This window comes from Agelaius tricolor, unplaced genomic scaffold (genome assembly GCF_023055355.1).
Source record: "Agelaius tricolor isolate 1412-34295 unplaced genomic scaffold, bAgeTri1.0.p SCAF_10, whole genome shotgun sequence".
Taxonomy (NCBI): domain Eukaryota; kingdom Metazoa; phylum Chordata; class Aves; order Passeriformes; family Icteridae; genus Agelaius; species Agelaius tricolor.
Window position 1 is genome coordinate 27,743,682 of NW_027269270.1, and position 19,212 is coordinate 27,762,893.

Here is a 19,212-nt window from a genome sequence, read left to right on the forward strand (position 1 = left end):
GTCACATTTCTGAAGGACACTTTTTCAGTGTTCTTTCACATCCTGTTTTGGAGATCATGAGCAACCATTTCCTTCCCTTAAGCAGCTGATTCTAATCCACGTTAGGTGGTTTTCATTTTTTCCATTCAGAAGAGTCATATGCCATATTTTTAAAAATTGATGAAGTAAAAGCTATATTATTTAACATTACTTTAATTTCTCCCTTACAATAGTATTTAATACAGACTTATTTGTTGGGAGTTTTGTTTTATTTTTGGGGGTTCAGAATTTGAATTTATCCAAGGGAAGGTCAGGAACACCTGCAGATTCTGCCATGCCTGCTTATTGCTATCTCATTCAGATGGAGGATTTCAGATTTTGGAGAGATGAGTTCAGATTTCTGTGGCAGTGGGGCAGGTGATTCTGTTTGCAGCCCTTGGGTTTGCTTAGTGCAGAGCTCTTCAAGTACTCATCAAAAGGAGAAACTGCTGGGAAGGCTTAACCACAGGAGACTTGCAAGATGTATTCAAAGCTGAGAGAAAGGATCACATTAATTTCCAGTTGTTGAATTTTAATGCTCTAGGCAATATGTAAAAAACAGGAAAAAAAATCAAAGGCAGTTACATAGGATGTATTCCATATAGTTTTATTAGTGGGGGGAATTTATACAAACAGCAAAATATTCCTGGGAGTAAATGTTATAAATGTCTATTTTTGTCTTCATTGGGTGCAATGCTACTCTCTTGTAAAAGAAGCCACACCTCTGAAATGCCATTTTGTGCTTTTTATGAGTTCACCTTTTAGTACCCAGTAAAATACCCATAAGCAGCAGAGCGAGTTATGATGCATGGCTGGTAGGGAATCTGTAAACCTCATCTGCACAAGGAAAGCAGTGCAGGAATTCACCTGCTGCTCCTGCTTAGAGAGTCTTCAGAGCCCTGTGTGGAAACAGATTGTGTTGAGTGGTTCCCATCTCAAAGGCAAAAGTGTTTCTTTCCTGTTTATTTGTGATGTGCTTGTGCACATGTCAACAATCACCACTGAACACTGGACCAGCATCTGCTTTTATGTCAAATTCCAACACATGTTAAACACATGTACAGGCCATTTTACTTTATTGCTTTAGTTTGGGAAGGCATCATGCTGGAAAACTCTCAGTGCTATAATTGAGTACCAGTAAAATTAAAAATATCAGTTGTGGTCCAACACTTCTGCTTCTGTCATTCAACCAGTTGTAGCTTATCTTCTGAAAGAAAACTCATGGTGATTTTTGTACATCTGTCTGCTTTTGAAGGCATTATCTATATAGTAACTTTTTTTAAACTAAAATTCATCTTATTGTCTGTGAAAACTCATACCAGAAAAGACAAATGTGTATTTTCATCATTTTTTTTTCCAACTCACAGGTTAACTTACTGAATTCTATCCATGACAACTTCCACCAGTAAGTTATAGTTCTTTATCTTGTAATAGTTGCAAAGTGGTAGAGTTGGTTGGACAAATGGGAGTGGGCACCAGTTATAGAGACTAAAAATTTCTTAGAAGATTTTATAGTCATAAACTGATTTATAGAAGAGTTTATTAACTCTGTTTAAGCCAGTTTGGGGAATCACAGACTTGGAATTACGTAATTTTTATAGCTAACATATGTTTTTAATATCTGACTCTTTAGATGTGGAAATTCAGTCATAATTTTCCTGGAGTTAATTTAAGTATTTTCCTCCTTTTTGTAGAGTTGTGGTTATTACATTATGTACAAAACATTAGACTGGACATATTTCAGACATGTTTATTATAAACTACCTCTGTATTTGGAGATTTTGATATATTGTGGAGTCAGTGTAAAATTGTGGTTGCCTCGGAAGTTCATGGTCAAAGATCAGTGTGTGAATCAGCCAGCGTTTATTTTTCTCCAATGAGTTCGAGGTCTAAAATAATGATTTCGAGGTCTAAAATGACTTCTAGGCTTTCCCTATTCCACTGAGAAATTGTACAACTTTTTATTTAGTTATTAGCAGTTGATTTCTGTAGAGCACATGAGAGCAAGGAGCAGACTCGAGCTGACAGGGAGCACACCTGTGACGGGCTCTGAGCTCTCTGTGCCCATCTCTTTGGTAGCTGAAGAGCTGCACTGTCAGTGGTACCAGTGATTAAAAGGATGAATTTTTACACAGAACACTAAGCAATGAGAACTTTGGACATGGGTAGATGTGCAAGACAGCAGCAGCTGAGACACAGTGGCCCATATCCCTGTCAGGTGTTCCATTTTCTTCTTTCCAGAGCCATGGCGTCGTCCGGATCTCGGGAGCAGTTTTTGCGGCAGATGGAGCAGATTGTAGAAGGCATCAAACAGAATCGAATGAAGGTCTGACTCCCCTCACTTTCTTTGCTAAAACCTGGGAATTATCTCAGCAAAGCCTCTTGGGTCTTTCTATGCGCAATTATTATCCATTACATGAGGTGCAAATTAGGCAAACAACTTAAAAGGATTATTTCTTTTCACATTGATCAGGAACTTCTCACTATTAAATGTCAATGAATAGAGTATGACAGAGGTGTTGTAACACCTCTGTCTGACAGGAATCTTATACTCCTCAACTTCATTACTGTCACTGTTGTGATTTAAATGCCTGAGACAACTGAATGCCACTGAAATCAGTGAGAACTCTTCCATTTGGACTGGGTGGGTGCAGTCAGACCTGCACCTCAGGCAGTTTCTCAGACTGTGGGAGCTGACTGAAGCTGCTTTCTGCTGCTGAAAAGGGTCAGCAGCACCTCAGAATCCCAACCATCATGTGCCCTTTTCCCAGCTGCACCTCCAATGCCACTACTGGTAGTGAGACTTCAGCATTAGGCTTTTAATTTTTAAGAGCTGACCTAAATGTTCACTGCATTTCAAGTATGAGCCAGGGGTATAATTTATGAAGTATCTGTCTCCCCTAGTGTGTTATAGATAGCTGTTCCTTATGCAGTGTGTCCTCCATGTGTATCCCATACATCTGATCTCTTACCCTTCCTGCATACCAACAGATGGAAAAAAAGAAGCAAGAAAACAAAATGAGAAGAGACCAGTTGAATGATGAATACTTAGAGCTTCTAGAGAAACAGAGGCTTTACTTCAAAACAGTGAAAGAATTTAAAGAGGTAAGAACACTTTTGCTGTGTTCAACTGTCATGTTCAGTGACCCATTTTGATGTATTTGTGCATTAACATATCCACAAGATTTCCTGATATGATGCTTATCACACCATGTTCATTATGTACCTTGGTCATTTTCTCCATGTGCATCTTGGACTCTGAATTTGATTCTGGGAGTTCTTTCACTGCTAGATTGGCACCTCTCCATGTTACAGGGAGAGGTCATCAAGCAAGTGATGTATTTAGGTTTTCAAGTGGAATCTCATGAAGGTCTGTGAGCAGTTAGTTACTGGAGCAAAGAGGGGTGTGGAAATGTGTGTGAATGAGGAGGAAATGCAGGATCTTGGTCATTAATCTTCAGGAACCAGCCTTGTTGCCTAGTGGTTGTGAAAGCACTGTATAACACTTCATTGATTTAGCCTTTCCCAAGCTTTTAATCATCATGGGCTTCTGTTACTTGCTGTCTCCATGAAAATGAATGAATGAAAAGGAATGCTGCAGGCAAAATTGTCATTTGGCTTCATATGTTGGAGGAAAATCATCTTTGTGTAATTATTCCTGCTTTGTTCTGAGACAGTTCCTTCCTGCTTCAGACAGCGTACTCTGGCAGAATGACAAGGGCTGTTCAGCTACTCTGACATGCAGAATTTTACATCCTACTTGCAGAATTTAAGTAGATTTATTGTTAGGTTTTTTACCTATTTTTCTTCCATTGCCATGTGAGCTGCTCAACTCTGCTACCCTTAAAAATAAAAAAGTCATGGTGTGGTACTGAACACAGGTGTACTTGTGGAAATATATTTCCTGACTGAGAATTGTTCCCTGAGCACTGACTCTTTTGCAAACTGTCCTGAGAAGTTCCAGATCATCTACAAGTAATGTCCATTTCAGATTTATTTACTTATAAGTAAAAAGCTGAATTTGCTTTAGCAAAAACTTCAGATGGGTGGTCAGGCAGTGTTCCTTCTGGCTTGCATGTCATAAAGTTTAATGAGTATTGCCATTGGAATAACATTATGGATGAATCAGAATTATCTTCAACTCATCACTCACTCCAGGCTGCTTTGGATTTGGGAGATGTTTCAAACTGAAAGAAAGGGTTTGGTTCTGTTGATGTGGAGCTACAGGCAGCAGAGTTAGGAGCAATTCCTCCTTACCTGTTTGCTCTCTGTTAACAGGAATGCCGTAAGAATGAAGTGCTGCTGTCCAAGCTGAAAGCCAGTTCTTCCTGAAGACCTCCAGCTGGGGAAATTTATAGAAGATTGTTCAGTCCATTGAATCTCTTTTGTGAGGTGACAGTTATAACTGCAATGTAGATGTATATATATAGATATATATATATAAAATATATATACACACAGCTGAAAAGTCTGGTTTTTCCAGTATGTGTTCAGTTTACATTCCCTCATCACATGGCTGTATTATTCATTATTGCCTCCACTACACAGTAAAGAGTTAACACAGTACAGCAAAATAGAAATACTGTCTAATTTTATTTATTTGGGTTTGGGGTTTTTTTTCCCTACAGTAAGGACAGTGGGAATGGTTTTTTATTTGGGTTTTAACACTGAATTAGGTGAAAATTCTGGAATAAACTTACATGTACTGTGTAGTATGTCCACCACCCCACAGGATGAGCACTGCAGAATGCAGTAGTTTGTTAATTTTGGCCCAAAAAAACCCCACAGAATGAGATTCTTCAAACTCACTTTTCCAGCTAATAACTTCACATTATTTTAGTTTATACTCTAGCCATATATAGGATTCCAGATGATAACAATTAATTTCTAATGGCTAAGAAAATGAAACCTTACCTTGGATAATTCCTGGTGTAAAATTATAGATCTATATTTTTATAAAGTCTAGCTGTTGTATAAATTTCTTTGAAATTTCATTTTTATATATAGAGAGTGTGCTTGTTAAATTAATAGCTCCAGGAAAAAAAACACCTTAATGCTAGGATCACCACGTTATCCCTGGCTGGGATGAAAATCAGAGTCTGTCACTTGTAATATAGGAAGATAAAGATTGAGACATTCTGCTCTAATGAACTGATGCTCACCTTTGAAGACAACAACCTACTTACCCTGCTGAAGACTTGCTCTTGAAAGTTCAGAAACTTTGTGGGACACTTTCTGAGACATTTTTATATCTGTATATACAGTATTTTATAATTCAAACAGTTGCTTTTTGTACTTAACTCCAGGATTTTGGACTGACTTCTTAATGTACATGACATCTTCAGGAGAAGAAGACCCATGTTCCTTTTTGCCACTGACACTGATGACAGCACTGTTCGATTGCTGTCTATGGCAGCAGATATAAAATAAAGGATGTTTGGAATCCAGTGACATTCTGATATCGTGTTTTTAAGGTGGAACTTGCCTCAGAAGCTTTCCCAGGCTCCTGAATCACAAGTGCATTAAAAGATGAATCGTGTCCACAGTTAGATGAGTCACTGTGTTTGTGATGTCCTGCTCCTTCAGCACAAACAGAATGAAAACCTTCCCCCTGAGCCAGCTGGGACCTTGCTCTCCCACACTGGTTAGTGAGGGAATAGATCTGGGCTGCTCCTCTTGAATCTGTTCAAAAAGTCAGTCTGCCCAGAGCTAGCAAAATAATGAAGGCAAAATCAGATTCCAAGTCCCTTCAAAGAAGGAAAAATTTACCCTCAGCATTCCTTCAAAGAAGGAAACCTGCATTGAGTGCTGCTTGCAGACTTTCTGTAGTCAGCTTTGATATAGGAGGCATTATTTCTGTCTACAAACTTTGCCCTCTATAAAAACTGTCAGGCTCTTTCTAGTTTGTAAATTGAATAACTCAGCTTTGGCACCAAGGAGACATGCTTGGGAATTCAAGCTGTGCTGTGTTTGTGTATGTACCATGCAACTCTAAAAAAGTAACTTGAATGAGCATTTCAATTTGGGATTTATCATTTTAATCACAATTGCTTTTTAGCATGAAGAAAAATTTCCTAGGTATGGTAAATAGTAGGATAAATAATGAACTTGCATGTAGAATAAATTATGTGATTATTTGTTCAGTGTGATGTTAAAATTTATGCTTACATGCTATAAACACAGTAACCTGGAAACTTCTACAAGGACTATAAAAATGTGAGATCCTAGGAGCTTGTGATTTTGACTAAGATATACATCTGAGGTTTGTAGAATGCAGTTGTTGCTCACAAAGGATAAATCAGAGTCCAGATCATAACTCACTGTCTGCTGTAGATGGAGCCCAGGGCAGATGGCCACGACCTTTGGTGTGAGGCCCATGTGAAAAGGAGAAGAAAGGAGCTGGTGAGGGAGTGAAAACAATTCCATCAGTTGTTTTTGCTTTCTGGCACAGGCTCTGTGTGTTGGGTGCCATTTCTCCTCATACCTGGGTAGGAACTGACAGCAAGGAGAATCTGCCTTAATTCTCCATCTCAGCTGGTTGCAAGTGAGGAACTGAGACTTTCTCAGAATTTTTCTTCAGTATTGCTGGATTTCCTTGTTCAAAGAGAAAGGTCTTGTCCTGAACTCATTTGCTGTTACCTTGTAAAATACCATTTACAGGACTTGCAGCAAAACCTAATTTCTTTATTAGGGTTATTAGCATTGTCTGCTCATGCTCATCTTCCAAAGCCCTTTCATTTCAGCACATTCTGGGCTCAATGCAGCTGATGCAGGATTCTCAAAACCTTGCTCCAGGATGTGACTCTGCCCTTCTGCTGAGCAAAAGGCTTCAGTAAATTTTTCTAGGAGCAAATTCAGTGTCAGGAAATTAAGTTTAAAACCAGTAGTCCACTGGTTACAAGCAGAGATGATTGGTGTACTCAAATTGGCAGCTTCTATTGGGGAAATAAATACATAACATCTAAGCTGTGCCAAATGATGTCTCTTTAGAATATTTTTTTTTGTTTGGATAGTCAAGATACTATGTCATTAACCTTAGTTCATATGGGAGCATGCAGCAGGTTAGGCAGGAACCACTGATACATATTTTCTTTGCCTCACAGCAAGCTGTGAATAAAAACCAGAATTTTAAATCCTGAATCTGTGCTGCCACCCTTCTAAATGCAGTCTGCATTTAGAGCCAGTGTGGGAAGCTGATTTTGTTGAGAGCTTTCTAAAGCTACTGCAAGGAAATGAAAGCTCTGCTTGCCTCTCACTGTGTGTACAGAGGCTGGCTGTGTGAGCCCATCACTGTAACACTGCTGGCACAGATGCTTGGGTGGGCAGAGCACTGCCTGCTTAGCTTCAGAACTCCTCACAGCAGAACTCCAGAGGCCCAGCCTCGCCTGCCAAGGGAGCTAAATTCATCCTTGAGGAGGAGGAGGAGAGCTGTGTCAGTGCTCTGCTGCTGCTCCCCTGCTTGTGCTGCAGGCCAGCAGCTGCAGCAGTGCAGGCTGCAGGAACTGCACAGGGCCTTGCAGCTCTGTGGTGTCCTCCCAAGCTCCAGAGCCATGGCAGAGGGTGCCTGTGCTGCTTCTGCAACTGGAGCTGCTGGAGATCACTGCAGCCATACTGGGATGGGCCAGGGCACCAGTGCTGGCATTGGATTTGTGTGACAGTAATGGCTTGGCTTACCAGGCTCAGGGAGTACAGGCACTAAAATTTGTCCAAAACATGATTATTAGAAACTTCAGGAGTGCCACATGCAGAAGATTTGTATGCTTTTCAACACCAGCTCAAGATGACCTCTGCATTTCCTCCTTCCATGTCATCTGTTTGGATTTTAAAGGTTTTAGAGCAGTGACTCTCTTACATGAAAAAAATTGACTTGAAAAATTTGTCAGTGGTTCTGAATGAGGCTGCAGGTTTTAGTAACATTCAGTCTCTTATGTATGTGGCTTCCTTCTGGTTTAATTAAGCCTCCAAACACTGGATTGAATGGTAGCTATTCCATATGCAGGCAAGTTGAGAGTCACAAGGGAAAGTTATTTAAATCAGCATTTAAGTCTGAGTCACTGTCTAACAACTCTTTGAAATTCTATTGACTCTATCTACTCTTAGAAATTTGAATTCTGAATTCCCACTGAAATTGAGAGAAGCATCCTCTGCAGGAATGCAGGACACACAGGTGGCTGTGGGCACAGCAGGTCACACTGGACTGTCACAGCACCACCTGACCTCACCATACACTGTGCTCCTGAGGTGCAGCCAAGCTCCCTTAAGCTTCCTGGGACTCTGTGCCAAGCTAGAAATACTCAGAGATGCTGTCAGCTCTCCCACTCAGAGCAGGGGAGGAAGTAAAACCCACCAGAGAAACAAATATGGAGCAAGATGGACTTGGCAGTATGCAAGGAAATAGATTATGTATGTATATATTGTTGGGACAGGGATATTTGTCAGATCTTGGGAAAATGATTTAAGGCTTAGGTTTGAGTCTCTTTGGATTTTGGGGAGTCTCTTAAATCTGATGGCATCAAGACCTTTGTTACAGTAGGAGGAAGTTGATGCCAGCTGACAAATTGTGGCCTTCACGCAGGTTGGGTGATGAGCACATTGATGGTGCAAAGGCCCCAGACATGGTGCAGGCACTCACCCACACTCTGCTGCCAGCACACCTGGTGTCACTGAGCATCCTGTGTGGTGTTTGTCACACAGATGCCTGCTCAGTTTGATGGTAGCACGAAATAACCATGCACACAGTCCCCATTCACTTGGAGGTGTTGGTGTCTATCTTGAGCTCACCTGGGTTTCATAAAACAGGGAGAGTCTGAGCCTGGCAGAGTGAGAGAGGACAACACAAGTGAAAAATCCTCACTGGATCCTCCTGTGCAAGCAGTGAGAACACATTCTCAGGGGCTCTGAATAATTCTATCCTTGCTCCTTAAGTTTCTCTTAAGTCCAGGGGACACAGCTGAGCCCTGTCTGAGCAAGCCTGCCCATCAAGCCCTGCTGCTTGCAGAGCACACAGCCCCTCAGGCCTGCCAGGCTGTGTTTCTGAGCTGCTTGGTCATCCTCTTTAATTTCACATCAACTCAAGGACTGATTGACTGCAGCATGTTTATTCCCTCCCAAATAAATCTCAAACCCGAAGCCAGCATCCTGTTCATATCACCAACATGTCAGTAGTGCTCAATTAGCAGCTCCCACGGGTGCCTTTGCTAATGAGGAGAGCTCCAGCAGGGCCCCGGCGCTGGCTGGGCGGGATCAGCCGTGCTGGGTGTGCAGCCGCGGCACCGGCCACACCTCGCTCAGCCTGTGATGATTGAAGGGCAGACGGGAGGCATTCCCTGCTTCCACCTTCTTTGCCAAACACTGGCGTAGCACATCTGTATTTCTAAGGGGGAGCTGTAAACTCTCAGTAGGTTTATATCCAGACATCTTCCATCTTCTTTTTCACTGCTCCTAAATTCCCTCAAGTAGCTCTTGTGCATGGCAACTGTTCATATCACAGGCATGTTTCCCTCAAGAAATCTCTCTATTATGCAATAATTGTTTTCTCCTCCGTGTCCCCTTTTATCTTTGCTTTATAAAAAGGTTCTTGAAGGCATTGTTGTAATTTTTGTTAAATGCTGTATAAATGAGAGGATTAAAGAAAGAATTTGAGTAGCCAAGCCAAAGAAAGATGCTTTTCCAGATGGGTGGGATGTTGCAGGAACAGAGGGGACTTATTAATTCTGTGATGAAGAAAGGGATCCAGCACAGTACAAAAACTCCAATTAAGATGCCAACCATCAGAGCTGCCTTTTTCTCTTTCTGTTCTCTCCATGTTTCTCCATCTGTCTGGAAAGTGATAGCTGCACGACGAGCTGTAAACACCATCTGTGGCTCCTGCGAAGCTTCCTTCACCTCAAACAAAAGCAAACACAGTTTCTTACCAAGACAGTTTGTTTGAGTGAAGTATTACTTTTAAATGACAGCACAACATCTGTGCACCTACCACAAAAGGCCTGGACTTCATTCCTTCCATGCTAAAAGAAAGAAAATGCCCCAGAGTGCCAAACTCATTACAATGGAAAAGCTGCCAAGTGTAGCTGACAGACAGAGTTAAATAAAGAGTACCTGGTACCATGTGTATTGTGGGACTCTTTTTCAATTTATTGTCTTGGATGCCTTCAAACCTAGGGGAAATGAGGTTGTTAAGGCAGGCTAACAAGGGCCTGTGTCTGCTGCCTATCCCTGCACCAGACTCATGCTGCTGCATGGCCTCCAGACCTGCTCTAGGTGAACTGCTTCAGCAGGGCTTGCACTAGATCATCTCCAGAGGTCCCTTCCAAGTCCAACCATTCTGTGATTCTGTACTTTCTCAAAAAGTACACCATTGCCAGAAAAACACCATTTCAACTGACCTTCAGTTCAAATTCTGGCTTCAGTAGAAGTTTTACAAGAGAGGAAAAATTTCAGCTACTCCAGGCTGTCAACAGTGCTTCTTGTCTCCTCTCACTGAGCGCAAACAGCTTCTGGGAAGAAGTTATTTGTGTGCTTTGAGTCTGACCAGATGAAGACACTCCTTAGAGATTTTAATCTGAAGATAGAAGTGTCTGTGATATTAAAAAGTTCTTCTAGGCACTACAGTTATTAAGGGAGCGCAATAAAAGCAACAGCTTAAGGCTGTAAAATTTGCCTGAGTGATAATTCACAGGCACCCCAAATAGGGGCCATTGTTAAATTAGCTACGTATTGCACATTCATGTGCTACCTTTGTAATAAAGGAGAGCCTGTACTCAGTATGAGCACAGCAATTCAGACAGCGAAGCACTGGCAGTGGCTGAACAATCACTCTTCAGGATGGATATCCCTGTCTGCACCCTCAGACATGAGCCAGGGCTGCAGAACGTAAGGGCAGCAGATTATGGGCACAGGCAAATAATGGAGGGAAATGAAAATCACATCTGTTCTGACAATTAAAATGGGACACCCCTCATGTAGCAAGGATCACACCATTTGTCTGCAGGACTTGCTCTGCACGTCCTTAATCACACTCTGCAAAAAGGGATGAATGTATGACACGAGGACAAATCTGTGACAAGCAACCCTGAAAGATTATGTCTTAGCCCTGAGGAGCAGTTACCTAAGTGCCTCTTGGGAACAGCCATACAAAGGACTTCCTCTTGAGCATCAGGCACAGTTTGGTACTGTAGTTAACCTTCAACTCTTGCTCATAAGATAGAGCTTGCTGTGTGCCATCATCAAATCACAAAATCAAATCAGAGCCTTCTCACTACTTCTGACTGCAGAATTTCCTAGCAGTGACCCCTTTATCACTTAATTGCATATTGTAAGAAAAGGTTATTTCATTTCCTTTGCTAGAAGATACCTCAGCCCTCAGGTGTTTTCCACAATGAAGCCTGCATTTTCAGCCTGGTCAAGCCCCTACTGAAGTAAGAGGAGTTTTTATAAACTTCCCTAGTTGTTAGGTCAGGCCTCTGAAAACAAAACAGCAAGTGAAACTAGATCATGGTACGTTTTGTAAATTACTAGATCATGGTATGTTTTGTAAATTACTTGCTAGAACTAAATGCAGCTCTAACTGCATCAAATCTGCAGTTCCCAGTGCCAGCCCCAGAGGCTTCTCATGACTCCACTTTCCAATGTAAGTCACAGCAGCTGACCTTTATCTCCATGCCACACAGAACAAAGGACAAGTATAGAACCTTTGCCCCATTTTGGGTGCAGTGATGAGCACTAGCAGGCAGGCTGTGACAGCAGAAGAGGTGGTCACTGACTGTAATTAGAGCAGTCCATGGAGATGCCTTGGGTTGTGCTGGAGCCATCTCTGCAGTGCTGCACACTGTTCTCACTCAGTGTCTAGCAGCACACTCTGCCTCGGGCACAGATCTCCTTCCATCTGCCCGGGCACTGCTCCAGGAGCTGCGAGTCAGGAGCACTGGGGAAATAGCTGGCATGAAAGGACTGCTCCTCTGAGGCCAGAATTTGGTTCAGAACTCGGGAAATCAGCTATTTCCAGGACAATGGGCTGTGAGAACTGCAGAGATAACTGCTGTTCTGTGAGACTAATAAAAAGTAAATGAAGGAGATGAGCTCAAGTACAAATCCTTCTACAGTCACAAAGGAGTTTGGTTGTATTCCAGAATTTATTCTTCTGTACACCGATCAGCAATTACAGTTCATTGCCTCTTCTCTTGTTTGTCTGTCCCCAGTAAATTACTACTCCTAAATGGATACATGTTCCCAATTCCTGTGTTCCTAGAATGTCATAGAAAACATGCCACCAAGGAGCTTCTGACAAAATCCCTTGATTTAAAAATGTTCCTTACAGCTTTAATGATTGTTATTACTGGTCCTTTGTAGCAGGTGCTCTGTGTGTGTCTGCCCTGCACCTGCAGGGCCTGCAATAACAAAACAACAGTAATGATAAACATCAATCAAATCTGCCTTAGTATCAAATGTAGAGCTTTGCCTATCACAGTGTGGTTCAGCAAAGGTCAATACTGTCTCAGTGCAGCCCTGGCACACTCCTTGCTCTTTGAACAAGAGCACAAGAAGCTAAATGCACAACAAAGGACCAAAACAAAGAAAGGTCTACAATGTCTTGGATGCTCCACCAGCATGACAAACAGCTCATTTGACAGGGAGAAGAACACCTGCTTTCTCTCACAGGATTTTCTTCTGCTGTAAGCAGGACTAACTGTATTTCTCCTAGGAAATAACTACCCACCCCACTTTGCTTCCTGCCTCACTCTTTCCTGGACATTTTTTGCACCTGTTCTGGACAGCTGAACTTTGTTTCCTGACCCATCTCTCCTACTTGTGCAGAGGCCCAAATAAGAAATAAAAAGTCTGAGATCCCTTCAGAAAAGGAGAATCTGGCTTTTTTCTCCCACATTGTCCTGACTGGTTAAGTGAGTTGGAGAAGCTGAATAGGCCAAGATACAGAACAACACAGCACCTCTGGAGCTCTGGGGCCTGATGTTAGCCAAAGTGGGAAAGACTCTCACAAAACTTTAAGGATCATGCCTAATGTTTTTATATACACATACTTTGAGAGGGGAGAAATAAAAAAAAACAAAAACAAGACAAAAGAAAAAAACAACAAAACCTCCACCAATCATCAACAGAATTTGATTTTTAACTCTTCCCATGAAAATTTAAACCTGGTTTTGCAGTTGCTACATGTAAGTAATGCAGACATTCAGATCCCATCCTCCTTGGTTTTGCTGGGCTATCCCTATGCTACAAGTGATTTCATTGATTTAAAAGGGCACTCTCCAGCAGTATCTGCTGCTTTTCAAGCAGTCTCATTTATTTCAATTGGACTGTTTAGAAAGAGAATTATTGCCTGCTGTCAACCAGGTGTGACAGAGCATAGCTCTCTGTCAGTGATGATATGTCACTAGGTTTTTAATGAGGGTCACCCAAGTCAGTGTTGCCTGCAGAATTCACTTTTCAGGGAGTTTCATAATTGGCAAACCAAAAAATTATAAAAGCACCAGCTTAATTTAGGATCCCAATTTGGCAATTATTTTATTTCAAAGGAAAGAAAAACCAAGCTGTCATTAAAACCAGAAGCACCTCGGATGTTTCACATCCATCTCCCTCACCCGAATTTTTTCAAAGGTTTTGAAAAGTATTTTTCAAAAAACACAAGTAAAATTTTAACCAAAGAATGACTCAGAATAGTTATTTTGTACCTATTCTATTCTGCAGCTCTGTAAGAGTGTAGGAACATAAGGTATGTATGCCAACTCCCAGTTTGAAAGGAATGCCCTTTCTCTGTGAAAAAGCCCCAAACCATTTTATATATATAAATATATATATATATATATACAAACACACACATATATACACACACACATATATAGGCAACCTGCAAAGCACTTTGGTGCCTGACTCTGCTGGCTGACAAACATCAAGATATCACCCTCACTGCTCCACTTGGTGCATTGGTTTTTTCCAAGATACCCTACTGGGTGTCTTTTTGGTGCATTGGTTTTTCCAAGACATCCCTACTGGCATCTGAGTACTATGAACTCAGACCTTTTCTGTCCTCAGACTTGCCAGCTGGTTGTACCTCAGGCCACCAAGTGCAGCCCTGCTGTGCAGTTCCAGTCCAGCACTACCTGACAGCTCATTCCTGAGTGCAACACAGATGTCTCTCCCAGCAGGGATCACTGCTGTGATTGCTCACCTCCAGACTGGGAAGCACTGCCAGCCTTGGGCATCGTCTGCCAAAAAATCCCTGCTAATATTCCTCGGATCAGCTGGTGCAGGGCAACCTGGAGTGAGGACTGACATAGATGCAGAGGGGAATTCACATCCAGATCACAATGACAGAAGGAAAATGTTGCCAGGGTGAGCATGACAGGAGAGCATTCTCTGAGAATGGAGATGGAAGAAAGTAGAGGGAGGAGAGACATCAAGGGAGAAAGAATGGGAAAATCAGAATGAGCTGATGGGCAAACCATGAGAAGCAGAACAGAATTTGCCCCATCAGAGAGGACAGAGCTGATGCTGAGCCTGATCACCCCTGCATGCAGAGAAGCAAAGCTTGGCAATGTTACCTTCATGTTTGCATGTTAAAAAAACAACAGGGTTATTGCCAAAGAACAGTAGTGATGTGTGTGAAGATTCCCCTCCAGAATTCGCTGGGGAACTGCTACTCTTCCTGTGAAAGTGATGGATCCTACTACTACAAGCTTAAAAAGGATCAGGATAACACTTGGTGAGTAAATCTCAGCATCTTAATTTAGAAAGAAAACAAGAAATGCATCCTGAATGCCAGCTTGCTTGATCAATGAGTTCATTTAATGTATATGTGTGCAGCATCAGTTCTTCCTTCAGGTGAGGAGTAAAGTTTGCATCTGAATCACAGAAGTCTGTTAATTTAAGTCAGCAAATGGAGCTGCTGGGACAACAGAGGAAGTTGCCACTACACACCAATTGCAGACTCAAGAATGCCTGTCAGGAGAAGTCAATCACAGTTGATATGTCAATCACACCAATGAGAAAGAAGACCTACTGGCTTGAGCATCTGCTGCTGCTGCAATAACTCCTCCAAAATGGGCACGTAGCTCACTGTGACAGAGCCCTTTTGTCAGTGCAGCCTAGACCAGCCCCCAGAGTTTGCATCACAAAAAGCACTCACCTGGCAGCCATGCTCGGGGCCTCCTGCAGACAGAACTATGACATTTTGCAGCCAGACTCAGTCTGGCTAAGACTGTCATGTGAGGTGTCTCTCCACTGGCTCGAGCAGCAATGCCTCAGCTCATTTCACTTCCCAGAATTTTAGATTCCAGCCAACTACTCCTGTATGGATCTGTGTGTGTGTAAAAGATAGAGCATGCAAAAACACTACAAACAATCAGCTGGCTTTTGTGCTTGAAGAGATTATACATTAACTACAAGCAATATTTTCATTGTACTTAAAACAATTTGGAAGAAATTTGGAGCAAACTAGGGGCTGAAGATCATAAGAAAAAAAATGCCACTACAGGAGATATTCTCTACTTTTCTAACACATTTTTTGCTTTTTCATAGAAGATACCTTCATAAATCAATATATATTAGAAGCAGCTTCAAGATATTATGATCCAAATCTGCAAGTCTAATCACACATAATTGCCAGTGTATTATGCAATTATTGCCAGTGCAATTATGCAATTATCTGGGGACACAGCCTACAGACTCTTACTTGTGACCATCATAATGAGCTTCCTTGCCTCCAAATCTAAGATAGGATTTTGCAGGGGAATGAGGCTCTGCAGGATTAACCCCAATGGAACAAAATGTTCTGGGTAGGTATCTCTAAGATCCACACAACCCATCTTTGGCTACTGGGAAGGGATGGGCTCAGGAAGTGCAACGTGTAATCACAAAAAACATAAAGATTGGTAGGAATGAGAGCAAGAGTGTGTGACAGAAAGCAGGGAAAGTTTACAGAGAGCACAGCCAAGCACGGTGGAGGCATGGAATGGGTGACAGTAGCATCATGCAGAGAGCCTGACTTACAGAGCACAAGGAGCCAACCCCAACCTTTCTGAAGGGACACAGCTTTCCTGTCAGCAAGGTGTATCCCCAAAATGAATGAGACCTCCCAAATAGCTAGGGCACTGCAGGATTGCAGACAATCTTTGGGATAAGAACATGGTTTTGAAGCCAGCAGGTAATTTTAAACCAGAAACGATTGCTCATTGCTTCAACACTATGCAGTGAGCAGCATTCAAGGAAAAATAGCCTAAGCACATCAATATATATAAGTTTATATTGTGTATAGTGCATAATTTGCTTACCAAAATCTACTCCGACACACAAAGTGTGGTGGTAGATAAGTGCACATTTATCTCAGTACAGGAGGTGGGGATCTGTTTATGACTTTTTTTACCCCACTAATGCTATAAAGAACATAAAGAGGGGGAAAAAACCACCAAGGACTGGCAAATTCAGAACAAAGAGACAATTTTCAAATGTCTCTCCCAACCGGCAGTGAGCGCACCTGTCCCTTACTCCTATAAAACAAGGAAAAAATAAGAATAAAGCTCTTCTCCAGGAGCTGCACTCTTTGACTGGCTAATCACTGCTCACGTCCAGTCTGTGACAAAGTCAAACACACACGGGAGCCCCCCAGGGCACCTCGCAGCCTTCTCGCTGCGCCGAGCACACCCTGGCAGGGGTGAGGGCCGGAGCTGAGAGAAGCAGGAGCGCAGCGCCCGGGGCAGCAGCGAGGGCTCCCTCCCCTTGCCCGGCCTTACCTGGGCAGCCTCGGGCAGGGGCACCACGGCGTTCCTCCTGCGGGCCCCCATGTGCAACTTGGACGCCTTGTAGATCTTCCAGTAGACGAAGAGCACCACGCAGAGGGGCAGGTAGAAGGCTCCGCCCGTGGAGACGATGGTGTAGGACGGCTCCTGGCTGAGCTGGCAGCGCTCCTGCTCGGGGCTGTAGGTCTCCCCCCAGCCCAGCAGCGGGGCGAGGGAGATGGCGGCGGACAGCAGCCAGGTGAGAGCGATCATCACGTTGGAGATGCGGCGGCGGGCGAGCAGCGTGTACTGCAGCTGCCGGGTGACGGACCAGTAGCGGTCCAGGGCGATGGCCGTCACGTTCCAGATGCTGGCCGTGCAGCACAGCATGTCGAAGCACACCCACACGAGGCACAGCTCCCGGCCCAGCCGCCACCGCCGTCCCGCCGACAGCTCCTTCACCAGGCTCAGCGGCATCACCAGGGCCGCCACCAGCACGTCCGACACCGCCGTGGAGGCCACCAGGTTGTGGGGCACCCGGTGGAAGGCCTTCACTCGCAGGATGGTCGCCAGCACCAGCAGGTTCCAGAGGAAGGTGGCCACTGTCAGGAGCACCAGCAGGGTGAGGATGAGGACGGTGAAGATGGAGAAGGGCTCCCGGCCCCTCCACGCGCTGCCGCCTACCACCGAGGAGGAGGCGTTGGCGTCCACGTTGGCAGACGAGGTATTGGTGCCCATGCTGGGCTGGCACTGGCCCCGTGGGGAGCAGGGGTTCAGGGTCTCCGCCATGCCCAGGACCAGGGCTCGACCCCTCACCGCTGCCCCTTCCCAGGCCGCCGGCACCGTCCCCAGCCCCGCTGCCGGCGAGCGGGAGCCCCACAGCGGGACGCGGCTCCGCTCAGCGGCCGCCCCACATGTGCCACCGCCCCAGCGCTGCCCGCCGCTCCCGCCCGCGCCCGCCGCTCCGCACGCCCATCCCGGGCGGCTGGAGAAGGGAGGCAGGCTGGAGAAGGGAAGGAAGCACGGCGAGGCTCCGGCATGGGTAGCGCGGACGGACGGGCGGGCGGCACCGCCGCTGCCGCCCCGCCCCAGCGGCCGCCTCGGGGGCGGCGGCGCGGCCGGGCCGTGTGGGGCGGGAGGCGGCGCCTCCCCGGCTGCTGCCCGCGGCCCGTGAGGGGCGAGACGCCTGCTGCTCCCGGGATATCCGAGCTGCCGGGGCTGGAAGGGGCCTCTGGAGATCACCCCGTCCCACCGCCCTGCCCCGGCAGGGTCACCTCGGGCAGGTGTCACAGGAACGCGTCCAGGTGGGTTTGGAGAGGGAGACTCCACGCTCTCCATGGGCAGCTTTTAGTGCGCTGCCGCCTCCAGTGTAAAGTTCTTCCTCATATTGAGGTTAAACTTCTTGTGTTTTAGTTTCTTAGTGGTGTCGCTGGGCACCACTGAAAAGAGTCTGGCACCATCCTCTTGGCACCTCCTTTGAGAACTTAATGTGCATTAATGAGCTCCCCTCTCTGTCCTGTCTTCTGCAGACTAACCAGGCCCAGATCTCGCAGTCTCTCCTCTTAACAGAGATGCTCCAGACCCCACCCCCCCATGACCTTTGTGGCCTCTGCTGGACCCTCTCCAGTAGCTCCTTGCCTTTCTTGTACAGAGGAGCCCCGATTTGGACACAGTGCTCAGATGTGGCCTCACCAGGACCAAGTACGCAGCAATAGTCTGTGTCCCCACAGCCCCAGGTGGTGACGAGACACCCCCTTCTCCCCATGGACCCCATGAGGAAGCTACAGGACACCCTCTTCTCTTCACAGCCCTTTCCTGCCATGTTCCCACCAACCATTTCATTGCTCTTAAAATAAGCAATCAAATATGTGACCAAGGGCTTGGAGACGGACAATAGAATCAAAAGTGAATACAAGGGAATGTGATCTTTCCATCTGGATATTTGGTGCTTTGTGGCGCTTTTGAGAAGTCTGAGGGATGCAAACACAAAAGGATGGACAATAGCAATCTCTTGTAAGTCTAAGTCTACTTCACATCTTCCTTTGCATCTGTTCTCACTTTTCCCTGTTGATCTGGGAATTGATGACAAAAGAACTTGTGACAGAGGTGAAGAATTGCAAAACATATTTCCTAGTCGTCATCACTTCACCAAACATCACTTCAGGACTCTCTTTAACTGAATCTTTTCGGACTCAGTCTTGTCATAATATTTCTTTCTGTCAGTCTGAAAGTTCTTGGCTTAACCCTTCCTGCATCCTTGTAATTTGTGTCCAAGCTCCCCTTTGCTCAGCTGTGTGAGGAGGTGTCTGTGCTCCCCAGGGAGCAGCTGCCCAGGTCAGCGTTGTCACAGCACCAGTTCCAAGCACTTCCAAGGACAGCATGCAGCTTAGTAACAGCTCTGGAGGGTGATGATTCATCCAGAGATAATTCATCCACAGATAACAGAATTCCAGCCCATTTTGTG

At 44.6% G+C, this 19,212-nt stretch overlaps 2 protein-coding genes across 9 annotated transcripts in view; one reads left to right on the top strand and one right to left on the bottom strand.

The window, feature by feature from the left end:
- CCDC93 (coiled-coil domain containing 93) overlaps positions 1-5,469 on the top strand; it is a 32,177-nt gene extending 26,708 nt beyond the window's left edge. For both annotated transcript variants that reach the window (XM_071435376.1, XM_071435377.1), the window contains exons 20-23: positions 1,386-1,423; positions 2,260-2,344; positions 3,010-3,123; positions 4,297-5,469. In XM_071435376.1, the coding sequence (XP_071291477.1) occupies positions 1,386-1,423; positions 2,260-2,344; positions 3,010-3,123; positions 4,297-4,350 (291 nt within the window). In that variant the 3' untranslated portion in view covers positions 4,351-5,469. The remainder of the gene's footprint in view (positions 1-1,385; positions 1,424-2,259; positions 2,345-3,009; positions 3,124-4,296) is intronic.
- LOC139593896 (5-hydroxytryptamine receptor 5B-like) lies at positions 610-17,847 on the bottom strand. Of its 7 annotated transcripts, none has more exons than XR_011680421.1 (4): positions 16,764-17,847; positions 8,800-9,903; positions 4,276-4,360; positions 610-917 (listed from the first exon to the last, which is right to left on the bottom strand). XR_011680421.1 is itself a non-coding variant. In XM_071435379.1 (2 exons), exons 1-2 carry the CDS (start codon positions 17,535-17,537, stop codon positions 9,571-9,573), a joined length of 1,101 nt encoding a protein of 366 aa, XP_071291480.1. In that variant the 5' UTR covers positions 17,538-17,847; the 3' UTR covers positions 610-9,570. The 7 variants fall into 7 exon arrangements, 2 of the variants coding, with proteins under 2 accessions (XP_071291480.1, XP_071291479.1); XR_011680420.1 differs by having other exon boundaries at positions 5,205-9,903; XR_011680419.1 differs by having other exon boundaries at positions 610-4,360.
- Between the last annotated feature and the right edge of the window lie 1,365 nt (positions 17,848-19,212).